The sequence below is a fragment of the Scyliorhinus torazame genome, chromosome 14, assembly GCF_047496885.1.
Source record: "Scyliorhinus torazame isolate Kashiwa2021f chromosome 14, sScyTor2.1, whole genome shotgun sequence".
Taxonomy (NCBI): Eukaryota; Metazoa; Chordata; class Chondrichthyes; order Carcharhiniformes; family Scyliorhinidae; genus Scyliorhinus; species Scyliorhinus torazame.
The window spans coordinates 46,863,122-46,877,857 of NC_092720.1; the positions used below are offsets into that span (position 1 = coordinate 46,863,122).

At 46.9% G+C, this 14,736-nt stretch overlaps 1 protein-coding gene across 5 annotated transcripts in view; it reads right to left on the reverse strand.

Annotated features, from left to right (window-relative positions):
* vwa5b2 (von Willebrand factor A domain containing 5B2) overlaps positions 1 to 14,736 on the reverse strand; it is a 235,914-nt gene that overhangs the window by 143,732 nt on the left and 77,446 nt on the right. For all 5 annotated transcript variants that reach the window (XM_072474096.1, XM_072474098.1, XM_072474099.1 and 2 more), the window contains one exon: positions 1,396 to 1,567. In XM_072474096.1, coding sequence (XP_072330197.1) covers positions 1,396 to 1,534 — 139 coding nt within the window. In that variant the 5' untranslated portion in view covers positions 1,535 to 1,567. The remainder of the gene's footprint in view (positions 1 to 1,395; positions 1,568 to 14,736) is intronic.

A 14,736-nucleotide genomic window follows, 5' to 3' on the forward strand; every position in this document is an offset into this window, starting at 1 on the left:
GGAGGTCAGTCAGTGGTGGGATCAGATGGTTAATCAGGGGTTGAAACGGTAGCTGGAGAGTCTGGGGGGGGCAGTCAGGTGGGTTGTTAGGGGGCTCAGTGTGAATCAGTACTATAGTTACCCAGGAGTTAGAAGTGATTGAAATTTGTCTAACTTTGCCTGGGCAACTATTATTGTAAGACAGTTAGAATTATCCAAAGTGTCTGATTTAAATCAGTTTCAGATAGTTCCCACTTGTAAGGTAATTCCCCAACAGAAGTTTAAACTTCCCGAGCAATTGCCATGCAATCATTACGTGGGGACCTACAAGAGGGAGTTCCCCCAGCCCATCTTCGGACGTACCTCCTGCATATAATATCCCAGAGATTGGAAGTTATGGGCCAATTTAAATGTGGTAATTGTTAAGCTTGTCCACATGGGAGTTTATGCAGGCTCAGAGTTGTTCCAATCCAGGGGCTAGGGTAGGAAAGTTTTAAAAAAGTTCAGAATAAGGCAGCAGCAGGTGTTTCTTGCAGAAGTTAAGAAGGACAGATCCTTGATTCCTTCACTAGTTCCGCTGTGAGTGGCTCCAGCTACAAAGGGACACCATTTCTCTTATTGTTTTCCTAATTCCATATGTAATCCATACTTAACTGACTCTGATAAGCAGCTGTTTCTACAGTACTTCATCCCTATGTTTGGTGGAGGCAAAACCAGGATGCCTGGTAACGGGGAATACATTTTCCTGCTGCCAAGAGCAAAACATATCCCCAGCTAATTCACTCTGAAAAGGTGAGATCAGTAATTGTGAAAAACAATGTCGTTATACCTAACTATCACACTCTGCAAATTGAGATAAAATAGCCCCCATTAACTCAGAGGCAGCAGAATTCTCATCAGTGGTACCATCCTTCTTCATATTTATGTGCCTGACTAAAGAAAACTACAAAGATCTTCCGCTTTCAATGCGATTCGCAATCCAGGCACAAGTTGAACCCCCAAATTGCAAGAGTTTTGAAAAGCGTTTTTCCCCTCCCGTTTATTCATTTTTAAATCCATGCGTGAAAGCAATCAGAAAGCTTTAGAATGTAATGTAAAGTAAATGCTGCTTTAAAAAATATCTTTTGATGTATTTAAGTCCGGCAACTTGGTACAGCTGAAAGTGAGTTTAACACAGAAAATAAGCATTTTAACCAAAGTGTTAAAATTGCCATCTCCGAGTCACCCAATCTACGCAGCATTAAAAATCACTGTACTGATCTTGCTAGTTATACTCATGTAAAATAGTGAGGTTTTTAGTATTTTTTTTTTAAATAAAGAAAACTCTGGCCCTGAAAACTCCTGAATACTCTTTTCCTGGTTTTCCCCAGTGCTATTTGACTTCCTTCTGCTTGTCTTTGTTGCTTGGCTGCTCACCGTCCACTGGCTCCGTTTCAGGGTTGGTGTAGGTGAGACTTGCAGATACCCTGAAGGAGTAACCATTAGTGCAGGCTTTGATGGAGGAAGCTTTCAATGGAAGAGGTGCCCATGTAGATTGATTCAACAAGCCTGGCATCGTGTTCAGGCACAATCTTTATGGATGGTAATTCTGAAATATAAATTTATATGAGCAGAGGATAAGTTTGGAAATATCTACAGAAAGATATATGAAAACAAAAATTTGATTGGTCTATGGTATATAATAATCTCTCTGTTAAGCAAATAATATGGAAGTATTTTGGCATGAATGTTCCAGACATTATTTGTGAAAGACAAATGCTACAAATTGTAAATCTTGTTTTGTCCATGTGTAAAATCCAATTGCTTTAAAATGCTTTTCTTTTCTTACTATGCGCCATGTATTTGAACCAAATCAATTAAGCAAATGTCACATTTCTTTTTGAACCCTTTTATAAAAGAAAACCCACAAAGTACAAATGTCTTTAGAATATAAGATTACTTTACATATTTAATAAAAATGATCAAATCAGTCACTGTTTCCTTCATAACTCAGACACAAACAGCTAGACACTCCATTTTGCTCTAGGGAGACCAAAGGCAGGATTTTCCAGTCCTGCTGGGATCATCCAGCCCTGCCAAAACATAAAGTAGATGAACTTAGAGCTTGGAACTAAAGTGTTGTAGTCATTACAGAGACTTGGATAAGGGAGGGAGAGGATTGGCAGCTTAATGTTTCAGGATACAGATGTTTCAGGCGGGATAGAGGGGGATGTAAAAGGGGTGGGGGAATTGCATATCTGGTTAAGGAGAATATCACAGCTGTGCCGCTGCGGGAGGACGCCTTGGAAGGCTCATACAGCAAGGCAATATGGGTAGAGCTCAGGAATAGGAAGGGTGTAGTCACAATGTTGGGGGCTTACTATTGGCCTCCCAATAGCCAGTGGTAGATAGAGGAACTGATATGTAGGCAGATTTTGGCAAGGTGTAAAAGTAACAGGGTTGTTGTGGTGGGTGATATTAACTTCCCCTATATTGATTGGGACTCACTTAGAGCTAGGGTCGTGGATGGGGCAGAGTTGATAAGGAACATCCAGGAGGGCTTCTTGAAACAGTATGTAGATAGTCCAATTAGGGAAGGGGCTGTACTGGACCTGGTATTGGAGGATGAGCCCGGCCAGGTGCTCGACATTTCAATAGGGGAGCAGTTCATGAACAGTGACCACAATTCAGTAAGCTGTAAGATACCTGTGGATAATGGTAAGTGTAGTGCTCAGGTGAAGGTGCTAAATTGGGATAAGGCTAATTACAACAATATTAGGCAGTAACTGAATAATGTACATTGGGGGCAGATGTTTGAGGGCAAATCAACATCTGGTATGCGGGAGGCTTTCATGTGTAAGTTGATAGGAATTCAGGACCGGCACGTTCCTGTAAGGGAGAAGGATAAATATGGCAAGTTTCGGGAACCTTGAATAATGAGAGATATTGTGAGCCTAGTCAAAAAGAAAAAGGAAGCATTTGTCAAGGCTAGGAGGCTAGGAACACACAAAGCAAGTGTGGAATACAAGGAACTTAGAAAGAAACTTAAGCAAGGTGTCAGGAGGGCTAAAAGGGGTCACAAAAAGTCATGGCCTGCAGGATTAAGGAAAATCCCAAACCTTTTTTACATATATAAAGAGCAAGATGGTAGCCAGCGAAAGGGTTGGTCCACTCAAGGACAGGAGAGGGAATCTATGCATGGAGCGAGAGGAAATGGGAGAGATATTAAATGAGTACTTTGCATCAGTATTCACCAAAGAGAAGGACTTGGTGGATGATGAGTCTGGGGAAGGGTGCGTCGATAGTTTGGGTCATGATGAGATCAAAAAGGAGGAGGTATTGGGGGTCTTGAAAAACATTAAGGGAGACGTGTCCCCAGGGCCTGATAGGATATTCCTCAGAATACTGAGACAGGCAAGGAAGGAAATTGCTGGGGCGTTGAGAGAAATCTTTGTATCCTCACTGGCTACTGGGGAGGTCCTAGAGGATTGGAGAATAGCTAATGTTGTTTCTTTGTTTAAGAAGGGTAGCAAGGATAATCCAGGTAATTACAGGCCGGTGAGCTTATGTCAGTGGTAGGGAAATTATTAGAGAGGATTCTTCGAAACAGGATTTACTCCCACTTGGAAATAAGTGGATATATTAACGAGATGCAAAATGGTTTTGCGAAAGGGAGGTCGTGTCTCACTAACTTAATCGAGCTTTTCGAGCAAGTGACAAAGATAATTGAAGGGGGTAGGGCAGTGGATGTTGTCTTCCAGAACTTTGACAAGGTCCCTCATGGCAGACTGGTGCAGAAGGTGAAGTCGCACAGGATCAGAGATGAGTTGGCAAGATGGATACAGAACTGGCTCGGTCACAGAAGACAGAAGGTAGCAGTGGAAGGGTAAGATTCTGAATGGAGGGCTGTGACTTGTGGCGTTCCTCAGGGATCAGTGCTGATACCTTTGCTATTTGTAATATATAATTTGGAGGAAAATGTAACTGGTTTGATTAGTAAGTTTGCGGACGACCCAAAGGTTGATGGAATTGCGGATAGCGATGAGGACCGTCAGAGGATACAGCAGGATATACATCGGTTGGAGACTTGGGCGGAGAGGCGGCAGATGAAGTTTAATCCGGGCAAAAGTGAGATAATGAATTTTGGAAGGCCTAATACAGATGGGAACTACACAGTAAATGGCAGAACCCTTAAGTGTATTGATAGGCAGAGGGATCTGGGTGTACAGGTACACAGGTCACTGGAAGTGGCAACGCAGGTGGAGAAGGTAGTCAAGAAGGCATACGGCATGCTTTTTTCCCCAGGATGGACCAATTACTAGGGAGCATAGGTTTTAGGTTCGAAGGGCAAGGTCTAAAAGAGATGTACGAGGCAAGTTTTATTATGCAGAGGGCGATGGGAGCCTGGAACTCGCTGCCGGGGCAATCAGATACGATAGTGACTTTTAAGGGGCGTCTTGACAAATATATGAATAGGATGAAAATAGATGGATGTGGTCCTCAGAAGGTTAGGGGGTTTAATTCAGATGGGCAGCATGGTAGGTGCAGGCTTGGAGGGCCAAAGGGCCGGTTCCTGTGCTGTGATTTTCTTTAGGAAGTCTTACAACACCAGGTTCACATCCAACATGTTTGTTTTGAATCACTAGCTTGCAGAGCACAGCTCCTTCATCAGGTGAGTCTCCGAAAGCTAGTGACTCCAAACAAATCTGTTGGACTTTAACCTGGTGTTGTAAGACTTCTTACTGTGCCCACCCCAGTCCAACACCGGCATCTCCACATTGTAATTTTCTTTGTTCTTTGAAAGACAATGGACCATTGGCTGGACCGTCTGACAAAATGGGGCAGGAAAATCAGTTTTACAAATCCTTGAAACCGTTAACACGCTGCACTATTCCATTTCAGTGCTTGCTCGGATATTCATTAGTTCTGAAAGTGCTGTGTTATGCAGAAATGCGTGGAATTTTAATAGCTTCTCCATTAGTTTTTAGTTTTATACCATGACACCTCAGAATTGCCTTTTCAAATTCAGGTAGTATTACAAATTTACACAATTAATGCAGTTTTTTCCAATACTCTATCACAGAATGACACCTGGAACAGAACCACATTGTTTGCATGTCTGTGAATAATTAACAGTAACACTAACATTGAAGTTGATAGAGAAACATGTACAAATACTATGTATTCTCAATTTGTTTTTCCTCTCAATATATTATAGTCCAAAATTCAATTCTGAACAATACCTGGATAAAAACAGATATCCTTTCCTTCCGCTGGGAATTAAATTATATATTAGAATAATCGGAGGGTTTTCTCCCTCACTCTTTCGTGCAAATTGAATGTTGTAATGGATGGGTTCACCATCTCTAAATGAGTGTCAATGAATGTATGGTATATGCTATGTTCAGTTCAAGGTGCCTCACCTGGCAATAAGGAGCAGCACAGACTGAGGGTAGGACAGGAATCCTGCTCGCCCTCCAGTTAAATGCCATTGACTCAGTTTAGCTGCTTGTTAAAGAGTCAATGGCTGAGCTAAAGGACCCACCCACATATTCAGTAGCTGACCAGCTGAAGCTAAATAGGTAAAGAATAGAAAGCCACTCATACGAGGGTCAGTGGGGCAAAGAGGGCCTAAGCACTTGGTATGGTTGTCCTCTTGGCACTGCACAGATGCAGGGATTGGGCATCAATATATTTTTGGGGTTTTGAATGGGTTTAGCACCTTCCTGGCATCATGGAGACAGAGGAGCAAGAGACAAGGAGGCCAGGGCCAGCAATCCAGAAGGAAGGCTCCAGCTGGCAATGGGGGCACAAATTTCAGATAGTGGGGCCTCTGTAGAAAGGGCAGAACCCCAGGAGGGCACAGGAGAGGAAAGAATGGCAGGAGGGAAACAGAAATCCTGAACCAGATCAATGCTGATGTGGGAACAATCTCGAGATGACCGAAAACCAGTATTGAAAGAGACTACAACTCTCCAGGTAGCTGGTTACAAACATCTGTGCCCTCATTGCCAAAGACCTCACTGCTCACACCACTGGTCTCCATGCCTTAGCAGCCAAAGTCACTGTGGTGTTAAATTAGCTTCTTGCTCCTCCCCAGGATCAGCTGAAGACCATAGTGACATCTCACAAATGGCTGTACACCACTGCATCTCACACATCGCTGATACCCACTTTGTCAGAGCTGGAGAGCACATTAATTTAACAACCAACATAGTGTAGATTCACCGGGTTAATTCCAGAGTTGAGAGGATTGGCTTACGAGGAGAGACTAAGTAGACTGGGGCTATACTCATTGGAATTTAGAAGAATGAGGGTGGGGGGGTGGGGGTGGGGTGGGGCGGGGGGGGGGGGGGGGGAGGAAGGGGGGGGAGATCTTATAGAAACATATAAAATTATGAAGGGAATAGATAGGATAGAAGCTGAGAGGCTGTTTCCACAGGCGGGTGAAACTAGAACTAGGGGGCATAGCCTCAAAATAAGGGGGAGCAGATTTAGGACTCAGTTGTGGAGGAACCTCTTCACCCAAAGGGCTGTAAATCTGCGGAATTCCCAGCCCAGTGAAGCAGCTGAGGCTACCTTGTTAAATGTTTTTAAGGCGAAGGTAGTTAGATTTTTGAACAGTAAAGGAATAAAAGGTTACGCTGAGCGGGCGGGTACGTGGAGCTGACTCCACAAAAAAAATCAGCCATGATCTTATTGAATGGTGGAGCAGGCTCGAGGAGCCAGATGGCCTACTCCTGCTCCGAGTTCTTACGTTCTTATGATACAGCAAACACTACCTAGTCATTCAGGAAACCACTGTGCTGACCATCAGGCTTCTGGAGATATGACTCCGGTGCCTGCACTGATCTGGTGATGACCTCGATATCTTCCTGCAAGGACCGTGGTCATTGTGATGTTTGCTCTGCATATTTTGGCCCACCAGGGATATGTAGAACTTGAGGTGGGTGAGGTCCTGGAAGGAGAGCTCATCAGGGGAGTAACAGGGTCAATGTCAAATCCCAACAACAAATGTAAAAATGCAACTAATAGACAGAGACAGGAGAAGGAAGAGGTGTTGGAGGACTTCCTGTACGGAATAGCGCCCCTGCTGCATGACAAGCTGACCTCCCGCCGGGTAGGAGAATCGCCGGGGGGGGGGCGGCATGAATCCCGCAGGCGCCGGCCGCCGAATTCTCCGTCACCGAAAATTCGGCGGGGCGGGAATCGCGCCGCACCGGTTGGCGGCCCCCCCCCTGGCGATTCTCCGGCCCTCGATGGGCCGAAGTCCCGCTGCTGTCATGCCAGTCTCGCCGGCGTGAATCAAACCACCCACCTTACCGGCGGGACTGGCGCGTGGGCGGGCTCCGGGGTCCTGGGGGTGGGGGGGCGATCTGGCCCCGGGGGGTGCCCCCAATGTGGCCTGGCCCACGATCGGGGCCCACCAATCCGCAGGCGGGCCTGTGCCGTGGGGGCACTCTTTTCCTTCTGCCTCGGCCATAGCCTCCACGATGGCCGATGCGGAAGTGACCCCCCCCCCCTGCGCATGCGCGGGGATGACGTCAGCAGCCGCTGACACTCCCGCGCATGTGCGGACTTCCGCCAGCCGCCACAGTCCCTTCGGCCCCAGCTGGCGTGGCGCCAAAGGCTTTTCCTGCCGGCCGGCGGGGCGCCAACCACTCCGGCGCAGGCCTAGCCCCTCAAGGTGAGGGCTTGGCCCCTAAAGGTGCGGAGAAATCCGCATCTTTGGGGCGGCCTGACGCCGGAGTGGTTCCTGCCACTCCATCCCGCCGGGACCGCCCCCACCCCGCCGGGTAGGGGAGAATCCCGGCCAAGTTTGTCATTGAATGCCTGCACTGTCACCTGACATCTTTGGGAAGCACAACATTGGCACAGATAAGTAAATCACGTGGGGTTTGTCATACAGATTGCAAAAACATTCCAAAAGGGAACTTGGGGGAGCTGATTTAATGGGAAATGTGCTTGTCTTGATTATGCACCAGGAATAAACTGAAAACACTGAAAGGTTTCACCCACTATATGTTTAATGTGCGGCTATAGCCCTTTGCTACTCCAGAGGAGCAGCAACAATATTTTTAGGTTATGATTTGAATTGATAAACAAAGAAAGGTGATGGTAGAGGTAAGAGCTGGTAGTTGCTTCAAACAGCTTGCAAGGAGGCATAGAGTCTGAAGACCATAAAACTGCAAGATATAGGAACAGAATTAGGCCATTCGACCCAACGTGTCTGCTCCGTCATTCGATCATGGCTGATATGTTTTTCATCCCCATTCTCCTGATTTCGCCCCCTAACCCCGATCCCTTTATTAATCAGGAACCTATCTTTCTCTGTTTTAAAGACAATCGATGATTTGGCATCCACAGCCTTCTGCGGCAAAGAGTACCACAGATCCACAGATGGGACTGGTTTAGCACACTGGGCTAAATAGCCGGCTTTTAAAGCAGACCAAGGCAGGTCAGCAGCACGGTTCAATTCCTGTACCAGCCTCCCCGAACAGGCGCCGGAATGTGGCGACTAGGGGCTTTTCACAGTAACTTCATTGAAGCCTACTTGTGACAAAAAGCGATTTTCATTTTCATTTTATCCACCCACCCTCTAGCGGAAGAAATTCCTCCTCATCTCAGTTTTAATGAATTGTCCATTCCATCTGAGACTGTACCCTCGGGTTAGAACATAGAACATAGTACAGTACAGCACTGTACAGGCCCTTCAGTCCACGATGTTGTGCCGTCCACTTATCCTAATCTAAGATCAACCTAACCTACACCCCTTCAATTTACAGCTGTCTATGTGCCTGTCCAAGAGTCACTTAAATATCCCTAATGACTCTGATTCCACCACCTCTGCTGGCAGTGCATTCCTCGCACCCACCATTCTCTGTGCAAAGAACCAACTTCTGACATCTCCCCTATACCTTCCTCCAATCACCTTAAAATGATGTCCCCTCGTGACAGCCATTTCCGCCCTTGGGAAAAGTCTCTGGCTATCCACTCTATCCATGCCTCTCATCACCTTGTACACCTCTATTAATTCACCTCTCTTCCTTCTTCGCTCCAGTGAGAAAAGCCCTAGCTCCCTCAGCCTTTCTTCATAAGACATGCACTCCAGTCCAGGCAGCATCCTGGTAAATCTCCTCTGCACCCTCTCCAAAGCATCCACATCCTTCCTATAATGAGGCGACCAGAACTGGACACGATATTCCAACTGTGGGCTAAGCTGGGTTTTATAAAGCTGCAGCAAAACCTCGCGGCTCTTAAACTTAATCCCCTTGTAATGAACACACCATACGCCTTCTTAACAACCCTATCAACCTGGGTGGCAACTTTGAGGGATCTATGTTCGTGGACCCGACGATCCCACTGTTCCTCCACACTTCCAAGAATCCTGCCTTTAACCCTGTATTCAGCATTCAAATTCGACCTTCCAAAATGAATCACTTCACATTTATCTAGGTTGAACCCCATCTGCCGCTTCTCAGCCCAGCTCTGCATCCTGTCAATGTCCTGTTGTAACCTGCAACAGCCCTCAACACCATCTACAACTCCACCAACCTTTGTGTCATCGGCAAACTCTGGACCCTCAGCAAGGCCAGCACATCCTTCTTTAGATACAGGGCCCAAAACTGCTCACAATATTCAAAATGGGGTCTGACCAGAGCCTTATATAGCCTCAGCAGTACATCCATATCTTGTATTCTAGGCTTCTTGAAATGAATGCTAACATTGCATTTGCCTTCGTAACTGCCAACTGAACCTGCACGTTAGCTTTAAGAGAATCCTGAACCAAGACTCCCAAGTCCCTTTGTGCTTCTGATTTCTGAAGCCTTTCCCATTTAGAAAATAGTCTATGCCTTTATTTATCTTAACAAAGTGCACAACCTCACACATTCCCACATTGTATTCCATCTGCCACTTCTTGGCCCACTCTCCTAGCCTGTCCAAGTCCTTCTGGAGCCTCCCCGCTTCCTCAACACTACCTGTCCCACTGCAGATCTTTGTAGCATCTGCAAACTTAGCAGTAATGCCCATAGTTATTCACTGTGGGCCTAACGCTGACCCCTGCCTAACACCTCTAGTCACTGGCTGCCATCCTGAAAAAGACCACTTTATCCCCACTCTCTACCTTCTGCCAGTCAGCCAATCCTCTATCCATGCCAGGTTCTTACCCCATGGGCTCTTAACTTATTTACCAGCCTCCTGTTCGGCACCTTGTCAAAGGCCTTTTGGAAATCGAAATAGATCACATCTACTGGCTCCCCTTTGTCTAACTTTCTCGTGACATCCTCAAAGAATGCTAATGATTTGTCAGGCAGGACCTTCCCTTGATAAAGCTGTGCAGACTCAGCCCTATTTTAACATGCACGTCTAAGGACATCGCAATCTCATCCTTAATAATAGACTCTAAAATCTTACCAACGACCGAAGTCAGGCTAACTGGCCTATAATTTCCCTTCTTTACATTAGCCATTTTCCAGTCCTCTGGGAGCCTTCCTGACCAGTTATTCCGGAAAGATCACCACCAATGCCTCCACAATACCCTCAGCTATCTGCTTCAGAACCTTGGGGTATAGTCCATCTGGTCTGGGTGATTTATCCACTTTTAGACCTTTCAGCTTCCCCTTCTCCTTAGTGATGGCTACTACACTCACCTCTTTCCCCCTGACTCTCTTGAAATTCTGGTATGTCACTGGTGTCTTCCACCATGAAGACTGATGCAAAGTACCTATTCAGTTCCTCTGCCATTTCCTTGTTCCCCATTACTGCTTCTACAGCCTCATTTTCCAGTGGTTAGGGTTAGGAAGGATTCTTGCCTCTCTCTTACCTTGAATATATCGGGAAAAAAACTTGCAATCTTATTTATATTACCAGCGTTTTCACTCATATTTCATCTTCTCCCCCTTATTGCTTTATTAGTTGTCCTCTTTTAAGGGCTTCTCAATCCTCTGGCTTCCCACTAATCCTCACATAAGAACATAAGAACTAGGAGCAGGAGTAGGCCATCTGGCCACTCAAGCCTGCTCCGCCATTCAATGAGATCATGGCTGATCTTTTGTGGACTCAGCTCCACTTTCCGGCCCGAACACCATAACCCTTAATCCCTTTTTTCTTCAAAAAACTATCTATCTTTATCTTAAAAACATTTAATGAAGGAGCCTCAACTGCTTCATTGGGCAAGGAATTCCATAGATTCACAACCCTTTGGGTGAAGAGGTTCCTCCTAAACTCAGTCCTAAATCTACTTCCCCTTATTTTGAGGCTATGCCCCCTAGTTCTGCTTTCACCCGCCAGTGGAAACAACCTGCCCACATCTATCCTATCTATTCCCTAAGCATACCATATTGTATGCTTTTTCTTTTGCTTTTATGCTGTCCCTGACTTCCCTTGTCAGCCATGGTTGCCTCGTCCTCCCATTAGCATGTTTCCTCTTCCTTGGGATGAATTTCTATTGTGCCTGCCAAATAACCCCCCAAAACTCCTGCCATTGCTGTTCCACTGTCTTCCCTGCTAGGCTCCCCTTCCAATCAACTCTGACCAGCTCCTCCTTCAGTCCTTCTAATTCCCTTCACTCAATTGTAATACCGTTACATCTGATTCCATCTTCTCCCTCTCAAACTGCAGGGTAAATTCTATCATATTGTGGTCACTGCCCCCTAAGATTGCCTGTTCCCTAATGGGCTCTGTCATAAGCTGTTCAAAAAAACATTTCGTCGACATTCCATAAATTCCTTTTCTTGCAATTTGTTACCAACTTGATTTTCCCAGACCACCTGCATATTGAAGTCCCCCATGATTATTGTAATATTGCCTTTCTTATATGCTATCTCCTGATTTATTTTCTGCCCCACATCCTGACTACTGCAAGGGCCTTGTACATAACTCCCATCAGAATCTTTTTTCCATTGCGATTTACAGCTTTACCTATACAGATTCTACGCCTTCTGACCCTGTATCGCTTCCTGCTATCAATTTAATATAATTTCTTACTAACAAGGCAATCCCGCCCTCTCTGCCCATCTGCCTGTCCTTTCGATAGACATACATCCTTGGATATTTATTTCCCAGCCCTGATCCCCTTGCAGCCACGTCTCTCTGATGCCCACAACATTGTACCGGCCAATTTCAATGTGAACTATAAGCTCATTTACCCTGTTTTGTATACTGCGCGCATTTAGGTACAACACCCCCTCAGTCCTGCACTGACCTCCCCCCTTCTCATAGATGTCTCCTTATCTGCTGTGCCTGAAGTTAGATTCATGCCACTTTGCATACTCTCGATTCTATTACTTGTTCTGGAAACTTTACTGACCTCTGGTGAGTCCTCGGACCCTTTAACTAGTTTAAAGTCCTCATCATTAACCTGCACTCTCACCTTCTCCTATAACTTTGACCTTCCAATTTTCCATTCAACTGAACCCCCCCCACCCAACTATTGAATTTGAAGTCCTATGCGATTGGCCAGGACTCTGGTCCCAGCGTGCTTCAAGTGAAGACCATCCCATTGGAACAGGTCCCCCCTTCCCCAGTACTGGTGCCAATGTCCCATGAATTCAAACCCATTTCTCCTACGTCAGTCTTTGAGCCTCACATTTACCTCTTTATTGACCCTGTGCTAATTACCTCGTAGCTTAGATAGTAATCCAGAGACATTACCTTTTTGGTTCTAGTTTTTAATTTAGCCCCTAAATGCTCATATTCCTTCAGCAGAACCTCTATTCTTGTTCTACCTGTGTTTTTGGTACCTACGTGGACCATGACAACTGCATCTTTATCCCCCCCACTTCAAGTTCCTCTGCAGCCCAGAAGAGAGATTCCGAACCCGAGCACCAGATCAGCAAAACAACCTTCGGGATTCTCGATCCTAGTCACAGAGAAGTGTCTCTGCCCCTAACTATACTATCCCCAATTACGACTATATTTATTTTCTCTCCACTTGAACGGCTCCTTTTGTAAGGGCAAGTAAGAGTCTACACCGAGTTTGATTGAAACAAAAGCTTTTGTGAAAATTTAGAGTACCCAATATTTTTTCCAACTAAGAGGTAATTTTAGCATGGTCAATTCACCTACCCTGCACATAGAACATAGAACGATACAGCGCAGTACAGGCCCTTCGGCCCACGATGTTGCACCGACATGGGAAGTCAAAAAACAAAAGCCATCTAACCTACACTATGCCATTATCATCCATATGCTTATCCAATAAACGTTTAAATGCCCTCAATGTTGGCGAGTTCACTACTGTTGCAGGTAGGGCATTCCACGGCCTCACCACTCTTTGCGTAAAGAACCTACCTCTGACATCTGTCCTCTATCTATTACCCCTCAGTTTAAGGCTATGTCCCCTCATGCTAGCCATTTCCATCCGTGGGAGAAGGCTCTCACTGTCCACCCTCTCTAACCCCCTGATCATTTTGTATGCCTCTATTAAGTCTCCTCTTAACCTTCTTCTCTCTAACAAAAACAACCTCAAGTCCATCAGCCTTTCCTCATAAGATTTTCCCTCCATACCAGGCAACATCCTGGTAAATCTCCTCTGCACCCGCTCCAATGCTTCCACGTCCTTCCTATAATGCGGTGACCAGAACTGTACGCAATACTCCAAATGTGGCCGTACCAGAGTTTTTACAGCTGCAACATGACCTCATGACTCCGGTTTTGGGGTTGTGGGGGCGAGACCCACGTAGACACGGGAAGAATGTGCAAACTAACACGGACAGTGACCTGTGGCCGGGATCAAACCCGGGTCATCGGCAACGAGAGGCAGCAGTGCTAACCACTGCACCACTGTGCTGCCTTCGGTTGAAACAAAACGTACTTGTTTTTACAACAAACTATTGAGGGGGCGATTCTCCGAGCCCGCGCCAGGCCAATGAATCGCTGCAACCGCGCCACGACGCCCCGACGCCGGCGTGTGATTCTCCGAGGTGTGGAGAATCGGCACCATTTGCACCGGCGCGTTTGGCGCGCCGCCGGCCGCGGGCCACTGTAATCGGCGGGGCTGCCGATTCTCCGGCCCAGATTGGCCGAGCGGCCAGACCGATACGACAGAGTCCCGCCGGCGCCGTTCACCCCTGGTCGCTGCCGGCGGAACCTCTGCGCGAACGGTCGGAGGGCGGCCTGTGGGGGAGGGGAGGGGGGCTCCTTCACCGGGTGGGCGGGTGGGGGCCTCCGATGGGGTCTGGTCCGCGATGGGGGCCGACCGTTCAGCGGGCCGGCCTCTCCCCCCCGGGCCTATGTTCTGGCGCGGCAGGCCCCTGAACACCGACGCCATGTTGAGTCGGGGCCGACATGCTAAAGAAGTCCCCTGCATGTGCGGGTTGGTACAGCCCCAATTTGGCGCCATGAAAGGAGGCTGGAGCGGTGTGGGGGACAGAATCGGTCGTACCAGGGCCCGGTTCGCGTTGTCGTGAAACGTGACGGCGTTCACGACGGCGCGAACACTTGGGTTCCATTTTGGATAATCGCCCCCTATGTATCCCAATTGGGTCTTCTCTAGTCAGTGCTTTCCTGGCCGACTGTATTTATACAAGCCAATTATCAGGGGAACTCTTCCTCTGCAAGATCCACGGGGTAGTTAATCATCCCCACCTTGTAAGATCCATGCTGATTATAACAGCTCCCTCTATCATGGTGCTGTGTTCAGTTTGATCATCCTCGCTGCAGTCCCTGTTCCTGTCCACACAGGGAGCAAGAATATCAACCTGTTGGACAGGAACAAGGGCTGAGGCTCCTGCAACCCTCCCTAATGGATCCCTTGAACTGCCTCACTCGCAGCCA